The sequence below is a fragment of the Fulmarus glacialis genome, unplaced genomic scaffold (genome assembly GCF_000690835.1).
Source record: "Fulmarus glacialis isolate BGI_N327 unplaced genomic scaffold, ASM69083v1 scaffold48168, whole genome shotgun sequence".
Lineage (NCBI taxonomy): Eukaryota > Metazoa > Chordata > Aves > Procellariiformes > Procellariidae > Fulmarus > Fulmarus glacialis.
Genome location: NW_009227289.1, coordinates 17,120 through 30,761, shown reverse-complemented (window position 1 = coordinate 30,761; position 13,642 = coordinate 17,120). Strand labels below are relative to the sequence as shown.

Sequence of the window (13,642 nt, the reverse complement as noted above, 5' to 3'; positions counted from 1 at the left end):
TAGAGAGATTTACCTGCACCTATCTGTATTTGGCAGAGATTGCTACTGCTACTATCAACACAGCAATATTGGTGGAAATAGTCACAGAGTATTAACAAAGGGAAGACTATGACAACTGATGGCCTTTTAATTTCTGCTCTGAAGGAGATTAAACAATGCCTCTAACCACAGGAGCTAACTGGAAGCCTTACCTGTGATCACTGATAAGTAAAATATTACCAAAGTTACTAAAAGTAAGAAGAAACTTTTGAGAAATACTCAGTGCTTTTGCTTACCGATTGCTAAGCCATCACTAAAGTTGTGAATGCCATCTCCCATAATTACCATCCAAGCAATATTAGCTATCCCAGTATCTTTCAGGTCTTTTCCAGAATGACAGTGGCCATGGGAATGATGGGAATGTTTGTGATGCCAGTGGTGACTGTGTTTTCTAGCTATCATTTTATCTTCGCCATGGCTGTCATACTCTGAATCATGAAGATCATGCTCTTGAGCAGCATGTGAGACATCATTGTGAGAATGGTGCATATTGTTGTCCTCTTCTACAGACAAGAAGTTTTTGGGAGGGGATTCCAGCTGGCCATCTAAATCAGTTAGTTCAGTTTCATTGAGTCGATCTTCAGATAAAACTGAGTCGTCTGCTCCTACATTGAAGCCAGTTGGGAGAGAGACTGCATTAGTTCTTATTTAAAATATCACCAGCAACTACTGCATCATTAGGCTAAGAATTTAACTGCTTTGCGAAAGCAAAAGTAGTATTTTAACACATACCAATCTACTAACTTTGTTGTCAACATTCAGCCAAAAAAATGTATTTCTCACTGTCCCATTTTTTCTCTAATTTGCATGTACAGCAGCATATAGAAGTCTCCACAAGGCAACAGCACTGTATCCATAGCACACAAAGTCAGTTTTAGCCCAACCTAGGCTGTGTCTGTAATTTTGCTACTGGTGAAGTTTGTGGTTCAACATTGGAAAAAGAAAGTTGCCAGAATGATAATAATGTCTTATATGCTGTAGATGGAATCTACAGGAAACCTTAACTGGCTGCTCTCTATGCATGCCCATACAGGTCACAGCTTAGCCTTCACTGAAGCATACCAGGATCTGCCACTGATAAAACAGATCTTTAAATAGTTTCTGTATTGCATGCATCTTCGTGTCAGACACTTGTGTCATACAGTGAGCTCCTTCAATGTAGCTCATTACCCTGCTAGCAATCAAAGCCATTTTTACGAAGAAATACAAAGTGAAAACAATGCAGAAGGCATATGTGCATGAATTTTAAGTCTACTAATGTTTCTGAAGTATTAATAAATAAATGAAAGTGGCAATCTATGCTCCAGGAAACAAAACCGTTGTGGGAAAAAAAGCAGTTCTGGACGATGACGTTATTAGCTCACAATAATTCAGCAAAAATATTTCAGAGTCAAAAATAAGCAAACAGTAAGCGGAATTGAAAAACTAGGCACAGGGTACCCAAGCAGCAGACAGAGTTCTAGATAAACAGGCTCTTAAACATCATTTGGAGGCTGTTTAAAAAGAAATGGAATGCCATTCAGGTCAGTGGTAGTGGCACTGCAGTTCAAAATTCAAATCCAGCATAGGCCTCCAGTGCCTGCAGTACGAATGATTTACTGACCAGAAGAGTGCACTTTCAGTGGAACAGTGTTATAAAACCAGTAAGTGCTCCATGTTATTAGAAGCAAAATTCCTCTGATCGCCCGTTAAAAGAAAATGAAGACATTTCAAATATATGTACCACCATCCTCACCGCTGAAAGTCTTTCTATGTTATTTGTCAATGTCCCAAATTCCATTTTAAGCTGGTTGAGTGGAGAAGGCTACAGTCCTAACTCTCCCTTCTACAAAGTATTCAAATTAACAAAATTGCATTTGTATAAATATAGCCTATGGATTCTTCATCAACAAATTAATTCAGCAGCCATGCAGGCAATGGGAAGGGAAGCTTATGAAGCAAAGCCCTTCCCCTTCCCTCACCCCTTCAAGAAGGGCGATACAGCATTCCTTCTGGGTACATACTGCATGAGCATTCAGACTGTCATGAAGGAACAGTATGTGAAAGTTGTTTTGGATACTTGAGGAATATTCGGGACACTTGGTGGTATTTATGAAAAGAAATTAATTTTGTTTAGCCTTCTCAGCCAAACTATATAATTGGTCAGAGGCTGGAATCTTCAAAGTAACAGATATCCCCTTTCAGGTTGTGTGTGTTCATTTTCGATCTAATTTTTGCCAAGGCTGAGCTCGTCAGGCACAGCTTAACCAAAAAACACCCCCAAACCAAACAAATTTTAAAAACCCCCAAAGAACCACAGCCACCCAAAACCTGACTGCTTCAGAAGTCTGAGAACCATTTGTACAGCATATTAGGAAGTGTTCAGAGTGCTCTCAGATCTAAGGAAAACAAAATAAAAAAAGATTTAATAGGGAAAGCCTATTAAGTCTTATTAACAATGATTTGCATAATAGCAGCAAAACTGTACAAGAGGTTACATGCTACATGCCATTACTTTGAATCTCGTAATCAGAGAAAATTCTGAAAATAAATGCCTACCTGCAAGGGGTTTGAGCTGAAGCCAGTCAGCATCTGGTCTATTATTTAACTTGTGATCGGAAAGTTTCCTTCCAATTGGCGATTCTTCAGTCTGTTTTTTCTTGCACCATTTCTGCTTACTCTGCAACAGGAAACGGATAACGTCTGGTTTGTAAAAGGACATCAATGGAAATAAAAGAAACTGAAATGCTGTCAAAAAATCTCTTCAAAATAGACTAAATTACTCTCTCTTAATATGCCTAACAGAAGTATGTGACTACAGAATATTAATCTTTGTAAGGCTCAGCAACGATACCCATCCCAGTGGAAATTCTTACCTCAGAATCTCACAAACACACACACAGAGACAATACGTCACTTCAATAACAGAGTACATTATGACAAGGATTGCTCTAACAGCCCAGAAACACGTGTGTCTAGAGTTAGTATACTTGCTTATTTTGTTCAAGAAAGCAAGCATGCAGCAAGAACAGCTCCTCTATTTTGTTCAAGTTTTATACTCCTGTAACTTCCTTGTATTTGCCTTTAGAGAAAAGCTTGCTACTTTCCTGTCTGCAGCCCATAAACAGAGATACAGATTTGCCAAAGCAGCCTAGGGGATTTAATTATTTAATTAATCTCAAAGAAGACACGCTCAATGTGACAGCTTTTATCTCTTTATCAGAAGATCTAAGAAATGCCTCCTCCAACATAGAACATCTTTTGCTGCCTGTCCAGCTGAGGCAGCAAGTCTGACATGAAACAGAGAACTTTAAATTTTTTCACACTCATTTTGGGAGAAGCAGTTACAGTTTCACCAGAATAATTTTCTCCTCAAAGTCGAATGATGGAGACAAAAGTTAAAAGTGTATTTATAACGACTGTTGAAAGAATATTGCTCTTTGGTGGCTTCAATTGCTACCCACTGTAACACTCCCCCTGAGGTACTCGCTCTCCTTCTATACCACCATCATGAATACAGCATGCTCCCAGCCCTAAAAATCCAATTGTTTTCAGGGAAACAAGTTAAAATTTGATTGGCACTTTAGAGAAAGGAGGAGGTCTGCAAATTTTGGCATTTTCTCATGTGGAAAAACTGAATACCTCTGTTACACTGGCATCATTGGCTAACAGTGTACAGTTACATTTCTTGTAAATTGTCTGACAATTGTCTGGCTCTATTACCAGTTCTTTCTTACATACTGCCTTTCATATTTCTGCAAAAAGATCATGGCACTTTAGAGAAAGAGCTGTAATCTCTTCTACTTAGATCTACCTCCAAATATATCTGGCCAAAAAGCTGCAACCTCCCCCATCAGATTTCCACTTTGACTTCCCAAATTACCTTGCTAAGAAAAGCAACCTCTGTTAGAAAAGGGTTCCCTCACATAAAATCAAACAGAACGCAGATTAGCAGCACTTGTTCATGTTCACAGAATAATGAACCATCACACAGACAACTCCTCAACACTCAGAAGATAAGTTCAGGTAACATATTTTAAAATTGCATGCAATTTTAGTGCGTACCTTTTGTTTATTGTAATGCTTGTACATTCTTATACAATGTTCAATGATGAACAAAACATAAATGCCTCCAAGTGCCACAAGACCTTTCAGCACTGGATCATTTTCTTCTAGAAAGCCTTCCGTCCGTACTCCATGTCCGTGGGCATGTCGATGAGAACGCTTGTGTTCATGAACATGACCTTGGCCATGGTGGTGACTGTGGTTGTGGCCTCCATGTGACTATTAGGAGAGAAAATAATAACACAGCATGACCTGGTGCAATCAGGAGACTGAAACAGCTCCAAGCTCAGAAGACAAAATATGTAACCTTGCAGAAAAGTAGCATAAAAAGACTTTAAAAGTTGTGTTGTGGGTTGTTCTTTGTTTGTTTTTGTTTGGGTTTGGTTTTTTTTTTTTTAAATACAAACACATTTTACCATAGAAATTTTTCATTAGACTATTCATTACCCTAATCAATAAAAAATATTTCTATGGGAAATTTTTAGTGGGGAGGGGGAAATAATCTAGCTTCAGCTTTTTTCTGTCACATTGCTAAAGATAATGAGACTAACATTCAGAAATGTCACAAGGAATTATCATTCCTACACTCCCATTAGCAACCAAACTTCATGATTTTCTTCTATTACAGTCAATTACAGCTTTAATTCTGATCTGAAATACAAACTTCAAAAAAAAAAAACATGACCGAAAATTTGTATTAAAATTTACACAAAGAAAACATGTAAACATTAATCTTTTTGCTAAAAGAATTAAGGTAACAAAATTTTAGAAAATGTTTCCCTTCTAAGAATCACAGTGTACCATCACAAATTAAAAACTGCTTACCTTCCCAGGAACTTGGACAGCTTCTTGATTGAGTAAGTTAGAGGCTACTTTCTCCCCAAAAGCTAGTAACCAGCAAGGTTAATCCCCCTGAAATACTTTTAGGTGGTACTGATACACAGGTATCAGTAGACAAGAGACAGTAATACTGCTAAATTTAAAATACTCTTGTTGATCTCATTAGGTGTTTTAAAATACTGTGACAGAAGTTAAACTATGAACATACAACTACTTTTCTCTTTTCTTCTCCCCACCCCCCCTTAAGAAACACACATTTCCTTTCTTTTTGTTCACAGAAAGTCTCAAACACTGTTTCAGGATGTCCCTCATAGTCAAGTCAATCTACATCCGCATCAGTGAACATTTATTTGTTGATACTTGTCAAACAATTCTTTGAAAATTCTATATGCAGTTACAATTAAGAATAAAAGGTAAGGAAACAACACTTACGTGTGGCAACAGATGGAGTAGTGCATCTCCACTCATTGTTCCTACAGCCAGAGCTACCAAGAAAGTTAGAAGAAATTTGAAGCACCATTGGTTAATGATGGGAATCAAGATCACACCTAGCAAGGAAAGCAGGCTAATGACGGTGATAGAGATGATACCACAAAACCAAGCTGTGGGAAGAAATGAATACAGAAAGGTTATCAGAACAACACTTGTAAAACTTTTCAGACTGATTTCAACTACCTCCTAAGAAGGTTACTTTCCTTTAACCTAAATTGTGTGATTCACAATTCATTCAAAAGGTGCTGAAAAACACAAAGGCAGTACTGAAGTCCACAGCAAAAAATACACAGGCTTATTCATAGTACAGTACAATACAGTGAAAGACATCAGAAGACAATCAGCTAAAAAGAGCCCAGCAATTCTTCCTGATTGTAAATTCCAGGCTTAGTTCTGTAGCCCTTAATGAAACACAAAAAGCAAAAGATTTCCTGTTGGAAGAAAAAACATCTCTGCTACTTAATTTACTAGGGCTCTACAACCACTAATTCATATTTAACATTTGTTTTTAACACATTCTGATGCAAAATTTAACTGGAATCAATATTTCTCCTCCTTTGTTAGGAGCAACATGTTCAGTTAGGCACCATTCTCTTCACTTGGTGCTTTGAAACATACATTTTTGTTTATGACAAATAAGTAAGACTCAACCTTTGACAGAGGAACTTTAAAATCAAATGCTCTAATAAGAGTTCGAAGAGCTGAAAGCAACTTGCTACCAACAAAAAGCAGTATTTTTTTTTTTCTGAGAACCTCTACTGTTGTCATCAGAAGAAAAAGTGATAATGGGATATGGTACACTCAACATAATCCTGTTGATTAGGGAAAACGTGCAAATTTCTATATGACATGGAAAAGGAGGAATTACACAAGAAACAGATCCTATAAGCAAAGAAGCATGGCTCTTGCAGTCAGCATCTCACCCTAATAAAATTTTTTTTCTTCTACTTTTTCAAGTCATCAGTAAGGCTAACCCGAACTGTTGGGTTTTTTATTTCCTCCCTTTCTGCTTCTCTATCACTTCTCATTTCTTCCCGTCACAGAAACTTCAAAGAACAGTAAATAAAAACTTTTTAATTCCAACAATACAGTTCAAAAGGTTCACAGTCCCAAAGTCAGGAATAGTTGATGCTCCTATTTTACAAACATTAACTGTTCGGCCTGAGATCTTTCGTGAACATGATTTCCTCAATCTGAACTTTTTTTTTCTTTATTTAAGTTTTAGCCTAAATGCTTCAGGTTTTTCCAGTTTTTTTCCTGGCTTCATTCTTAATAAAAAATGTCTACACAGTTTGCCAACTTTAATGAAAGTTAACAACTCCTGATATAAAATCATTAGCATCTCCATACTTTGGTGTATGATCCGACTTTCCTTACAATTATGAAGGTCCACTCATTTTTGATCAAGTGGGGGAAAACATCCTGGGAACTGGGAGGGATGGGGGAGAGAGGAGAAATAAAGAGAGGAGGAATAAATATGTTGTAGCTGCTCAATGAATTTTATAATTTAGCAGTCAAATGTCCCAAGAACGTACCAAAAATGCTACAGGTCAGATTTGACAGGATTTTGCCACTAGAATTGTGGCTAATGCAGGCCTGGTATCGTACAACACCAAAACTTACAACATCTGCTGGTTTAAATTTTATTTTGGGATATTCATTCTTATGAAATCTGTAGCTGTCATTCCACAACAGTCCAGAAAAGGAAACAATCCAATTCAAATGCAAAGGGTACAAGAGCACATCCTCCAGGAGAAACTGATTGGAAAAAACTTTAGAAAGTATGCAGCGACACTGAAATGCACATTGATACCAAGAGGAAAACAGAGTTGGTGAAAAAGCCAAGATTGCCATCAGATGAGGAACTAGGAAACAGAAGTTGGAAAATGGGAATACAAAAGTAGGTCTAGAGTGGAAGCAGGACCCTGCCGACCAAAATACTGCCACTACGCAGCCTTGATTCATCCCCAGAGCACTTCGATCATGTACTCTGGATTAACAGGCTCTGCTGAAAGAAACAGCATACATGGACTTGTAATTCAATACTGACTCATGCACTCATGCACAAGTAGCCCAAATAAAAATTACACGGACATTTGGCAGGACAATGGATCTCCGATCTGGACACAGATCTTATGATGTTAACTGCCAGGTTAAATGACCAACAGCCTTACATGGAGAAAAATGGAAAGGAGATTATGCAAACTGTCTTAAGTTTCATACGTCATAGCAGATACTTGGCAAACGCATCTCTGAAGGGCTTACATACTCTTATGAATGATACAGTATCTAAACAAGGCACCATGATTAAGATGAGGCACATGAGAATCAGAATACAGAATCTGCACATCTCTCAGATCTTGGTCATTAGCTTCTGTTTCTGTTTAAACTCTTAAAAAATGGTATGGAACCAAAATTATCAGCAAAAGGTTGCTGTCAAGTCAAAGATAAAAAATATATTATATACAAAAGCTATGCATGACCCCACAGTTACATATATGTACAAACACTCATATAAAAAGGACTACTGACAAAATTCCGACACAAAATTTTATTGCGGGATTTCATTCAACTGTAATGTTCAAAACACTAAAATACTATGGAAGTGGAACTAATATGCAATATTATGAACACTGCAAGAGCTCTTAAGTTATAACAGATCTCAGAGTATAACACTCCTAGGAATACCGTCTAAAGCTTGGTCAATGAGGTGAAGTTTTTATGCACGGGCTTATACAATATTTCTGTGGAAAAAAACCAAGAGGGAGGTGACTGAACAACTTCTTCAGTAAGGGACCTCTGTTCAAACAGTGGGTAGCAAACAAAAGACACCTGCTCGCACCGGATTTGGACAGCTATCTGTAAATTAAAACAGACTAAAAGGGCAGTAAGGTAGACTCTTCGGAAGGCTGAGAGCGGTTAGCTACCTGCAAGCTTTGAAAGCAAGCAAGCTACTCCACTGAAGCAAAGCCTTCCTGGGTTCAGGGAATGGTAAGGTCCAGGGAACACTGGCATCTGCACAGGCAGATTTACAAGATATATCTGATCTGAAATACTTTTAATCAACAGCTCTAACTGGTCTCCGTCTTTAAAAAAATTGCTCACTGTTTACTTGTATCACTTCTACTAGCTTGATTCATAGTACCTTTCCTTTTAAGTTAAGTTGTTTAGCAGCCCTCAATGATACCAACGCCGCCTCTTCCAACAGGTACATTGTGAAAGCTCAGTTGTATGTATAAGCCCCTGAAAATCCTCTATTAGAAGATGTTACAAAACTATCTGTAAATTACAGGAAGAAAACCCAACATGGCTTCGTAAGTTTTTGGTCATCAGTTAATTAAATGACTTTGCTTTAGAAAACTGCACTATCATAACTAATGGAAACCTTACAGGTTAGTATCAATGAATAGAAGCAGCACTGGTCTATTAAGTTTTTTTGAAAGCTTTAATTAAAACTAAAGAAAACCACGGAAGGTTTTAAAACTTTGAAAACGTCTGCATCCTCCTAACTTTGGCAAATATTTCTATCTAAAAATGTTTACATTAGCTCGGGTAAGCACACATTTTCATTTTAGTAGAATCCTACAACCTGCAGGTTAAGTTACTCTATGACTGACATTTGTCCTACACCTCCCACAATCCCCATATACCAGTTAAGATTTGTTATTCTGTGATTCACTTCCTTACTTAAGAAGGGAAAATGATTCTTACATCAACTGAAGTCTCACTGTAGTTAATACAACAGTATGCAGGAAATTGTTATGAAGAATGATTTATCATTATCTAATCAAGTTGACCTGTTTTAGAGGTTTGTCTTCAGAGCCAAATCAGTAAGTTAAAACCCAATTTTTTACAATTAACTGGCAAATGTGTTATTTATACTCAAGATATCAGATGCCATAAAACATCTTAAATGTTCACAATAAGCTTCACTAATTTTGCAAATTAAGTCTCTTAAAATGTTAAAGATCTTCAAGCTGAGTTATTCATCAACTCCCTTACTCATTACAGAGAAAGAAAATGCATTCCTTTAGAAAGAAGCACTCATCTGTAGAAACTTTCTAATTAAACTGATTCAAAGCATGTGAAACATGACAGTTTTGTACATGGTTTCAACATTTTAACTGGCAGAAAATGCTTAGAGCTACTGTACAAATTCTCTTGGTAATAAGGCAGGGGTCAACTCTTACTACAATGAGACTGAGACTACCCCACAAAACAATTTGCTGCCACATAAAACACACAGTGTATTCCATTTACAGCAATCGTTGAACAGTTAACAAGATAGTAGCTGTGTCACTATAGGAGATTCATGTATAACAAGTTAATTATCTTAATGACTCCAGCATTGTTAAGAAAGATTACCAGCAATGCATTCCTTCCAACAGTTATTAACATCTATGAGAATGTAGTTACTTCACGCTTTATTTCTAACGATGCTAATAAGCACGTATGTACTAATCAATATTCACAATTACCAATATTTTTATTTTCAAAACATGGATATTTTACCCAAGTTTTTTAGATTTTTAATATTTCACTGCAGCTAATAAACATCTATCAACAGCTCCATTATAATTTATGAAAGATAGCATTGGTAAACAGATATTTTAAAAGTATACTCAGTTATGAAATCACAACAATGGATGCTGCCCTTAAAGTAACTGCTTTAACAATGGTAAAAATATTTTTAGTTTAGAACTACGGTAAGAAGAAAAAGAAGTCTACTGATTTTTACTCAAGGCACACACACAAAAAAATTAAAACTGCCAACAGAGGATTTTGATTGAATACTTCTCATATGCTTAAGAGAGGAGTAGTATAGAATAATTGACATTGGAAGTCAGAAAAGGGAACTGTTGTCAGAAATGGCAATTTAAACGCTCCTGCATCTTGCTTAAGTCTTTATATTTCTTCAGTTCACAAAAAATTCTGGATGTCCGTTCTACAAATTTGCATCACTGCTAGAACATAAAACCAGTAACATCTGAAATAATATTTTCCAGTGAATGAACTGTGATGAAAAGTGCTGTTCTCTATTCCTGAATGAATACATCCAGGTCAAATTTATTAAGAAAATTTGTGCCAAAGTAACACTGCAACTTTCCAACTTTAAGATAAACATATGGACCACCTCAGTCACACTAAGAGAAAAAAACATAACGTATTTTAAATAATGGAAATAATCCAAACTGCGGGTGGACTTGCTCATCCCTAGAGATCCTTCTATCTCCAAAGATTCCATACCTTGCCTATGTTCCTACTACAAAAGAGTCCAACGTCTAAAGATACGTGGGAAGAATCCAGGCCAATATGCCTGGGCCATAGGCCCAATGATAGGACGTTAGACCTCAATGATAGAAGACAAAAAAAAAAAAGTAAAAATAAGCAAACATAAAATAAAAAGTGAAAATAATGAAAAAGGATAAAAAGGTACAAGAAAGGAAGGTATGCCTCCCTGTATCATGGTTACTTAGGAGAAGCTATTATACCACCAAACAGGATGCTACGTCTCCTGATTTAAAGGAGCATGCTGTCTCAAATTTCTTCTAGTAAATATGTTAAATTTCAACCATTCCTTTACTCTACAGTCAATACTAAGTTTTATGACATTTCAAACTTTGACGTTAATATTTACAATGCAAAGTAATTTTGAAGGCTTTAGATGTTACACACCTACCTGATGCACCTGTTTTATCTTTATTCTCAATTGATGCATTTTTACTTTTCATAAAATCTTCAAGCTCATCATAATGTACAATACAAAGCCTTCTCTCAATCTGGTATAGCAAAGCAGGACACATGTATATAAACAATTCAGGAGATATTGGAGAGCTGGTTTCCAGACCATAGTACCGTAGCAGCTGGGTAACATTTAAGCACTGCAAGCAAATTATACAAACAATTAAATATGAAAGCAACTATTTCATTAAAAAACTACAGTTATGGAAAATTTAGCATATAATTTGAGAACACAAACAGAAAGCAGAAACTCTGGCCCACAACATTCCACCAGTGCTAAATATGTCTAAGCTGATCTAAGTGGCTTATGAGGGGAAAGAAACAGTAAAAATATCTGCACTACAAACTCAGTCTCCAAACACCTATATAATTTTTGATAAATGTCAGTGAAACTTAGTTTCCATATTCTTTGCCATTACACAGTACAAGCAATGAAGAAAGAGCAACAGGAAAGGAGTGGAAGAACATAAATCCAAAATAGGTTTTCTTACACTTCTCTTTACCTACCAACCTTCTGTGTTTGGAGTTTCATTTTCTAATTCAGTTTAAAACCTCAAACTCCGCACTCCCTCCATCCTTTCCTATCCTGACTTCTAGTTTAAAACCATGACATCAAAATGTCCTCCTGTAGTTAACTGTAAGGGGGAAGGGAAAGTACATTTATGGTCCTGGCAGAAATAATAGATGCTGAAGGGAGAAATAGAAGACCTTACACCGAGCACAGTGCTACAGAAGCTACATCTACATTGCTTCACAATCTCTTAGGACAAAGAAATTAGAAGCACGTTGAAAAGATGCAGCTGTTTCTTTTAGGAAAGAGTCTCTGTGCAGTTTCCAAAAATGTTAATGATCTTAGATTTAGAAAGAAGCCCAAAAAATGTATGTGTATGTGGAAAGTACTCATGAACATTGGGAAGGGGACAAAACCCCACCTGTAAGCATGGTATCTCAGAAAGCTTTAAGTATCTCCTTTATACAGATAAATAGGCAAGAAGATAGATCTCTGAGAAAAGATGGCCGACAGGCAGACAGAAATGAAAACCCATAAAGTAAACTCAAAACTGTGGCAGTGACCTTTAGCATTCTCACTCTGCTACCTGTATTATGCAACGGTTGCAAACGTGCTTCTGCGTTATTTGTGGGTATGCACCTTCAATTATTACGTAACAACAGCGAAAGTGAACTTACTGGTTCTCCATTTCATACTCACCTCTTCACGATCACGTCCATCTTCATTATGATCCTTATGACTACGCGTTGAAAAAACAGCATGTTTTCTTACACTAACCTGCTTATGAGGTGCCTCTCGCTTGCTGGTATGGTGGTGTCCATCCTCATTACCTAAACTGGAATCTTGATGTCCATGACTAGTAGAACGATCACTACTGTGTTCATGATGGTGTACATGCAAGTGAGATGCATCATGTACATGATCATGTTTATGAACACGATTGTGCTCATACTGATCACCTGGATCATGATCTGGGGCATAATCCCGTGTAGCATCTCCTGAAGTCTCACTGATCTTCTTTTGCTTCTTCTTCTGTTTCCGTTGTTTTCTTTCTGGCTGATCCTGAGTTGTATTTGTCTCTGTTGAAGGTTCATGGTTCTGTTCTCCATGTTCACTATGACTAACTGAATCATTACGAGAATGATGTGTACCATTATGGTCATGATGATGTAGACGAGGGTGGTGATGATGGTGATGGCGACTCTGGTCATGAATGTGTTTGCCATCATCTTTTACTGATGGCACTACTGCGTCTCTCTCAGGGTCACATTTATGATTTCTCTTTGCAGCCATACTGATCGTGGTTTGGTTTTCTGTATCTGAGTGGCTATGAGGATGGTTACGAGAGTGAGAATGCTTTCCTTCCTGTACTTCTAAAGCATATAAGTGAGAAACATGATCATGGCCAATATCATCATGATTTATCATCACTACTTTTACCTCTCCTAAACCAAGGCTTATTAACAGTTTTTCCAGGCCAAAAAAAGATAATCTTCCATTTTCACCATAACGATCAAAAATCTTTTCAATGTAGTATTTTTGTTCATTTTCAGCTTCCAGCGTTGAAAATTTACTCGGCATAGATTCTGTTCCTCCATTCTGGAAGTAGGATGCATTTGAGATCTGATAGTCATTATGGTAGTGTACACGTTTCTCCTTAGGACCATGGTCATGTCCATCTTCATGGCAATGATTGCACTGATGAAAGATAAATGTCAGCAAACAAATGATGCAAAATTTTGTGTGCATGTGTACCTTCATCTCTGTTTCCTACAAGAAACACAAGGGGAAGCGCTTAGGTGTAAAAGCAATCTCAACATTTGTACTACACGAGTATCAGTCTGGTACTTATTTGTACCAATTGAATGACTCACAGATCTTTTTAGATGTTGGCGTTAACAGAATAACAATTGCAGTATTTTTACTGCAGAAATTGTATTAATGTACTTTTCTTATCCAACAGTAAGATAGGTT

At 37.0% G+C, this 13,642-nt stretch overlaps 1 protein-coding gene across 1 annotated transcript; it reads right to left on the bottom strand.

Annotated features, from left to right (window-relative positions):
- Nucleotides 1-275: 275 nt before the first annotated feature.
- SLC39A10 (solute carrier family 39 (zinc transporter), member 10) lies at nt 276-13,429 on the bottom strand (the record flags this gene model as incomplete). Its single annotated transcript, XM_009583083.1, has 6 exons — nt 12,368-13,429; nt 11,096-11,297; nt 5,356-5,525; nt 4,084-4,302; nt 2,578-2,698; nt 276-644 (listed from the first exon to the last, which is right to left on the bottom strand). Coding segments are annotated over exons 1-6 (2,143 nt in total), but the record flags the coding sequence as incomplete, so codon positions are not given.
- Between the last annotated feature and the right edge of the window lie 213 nt (nt 13,430-13,642).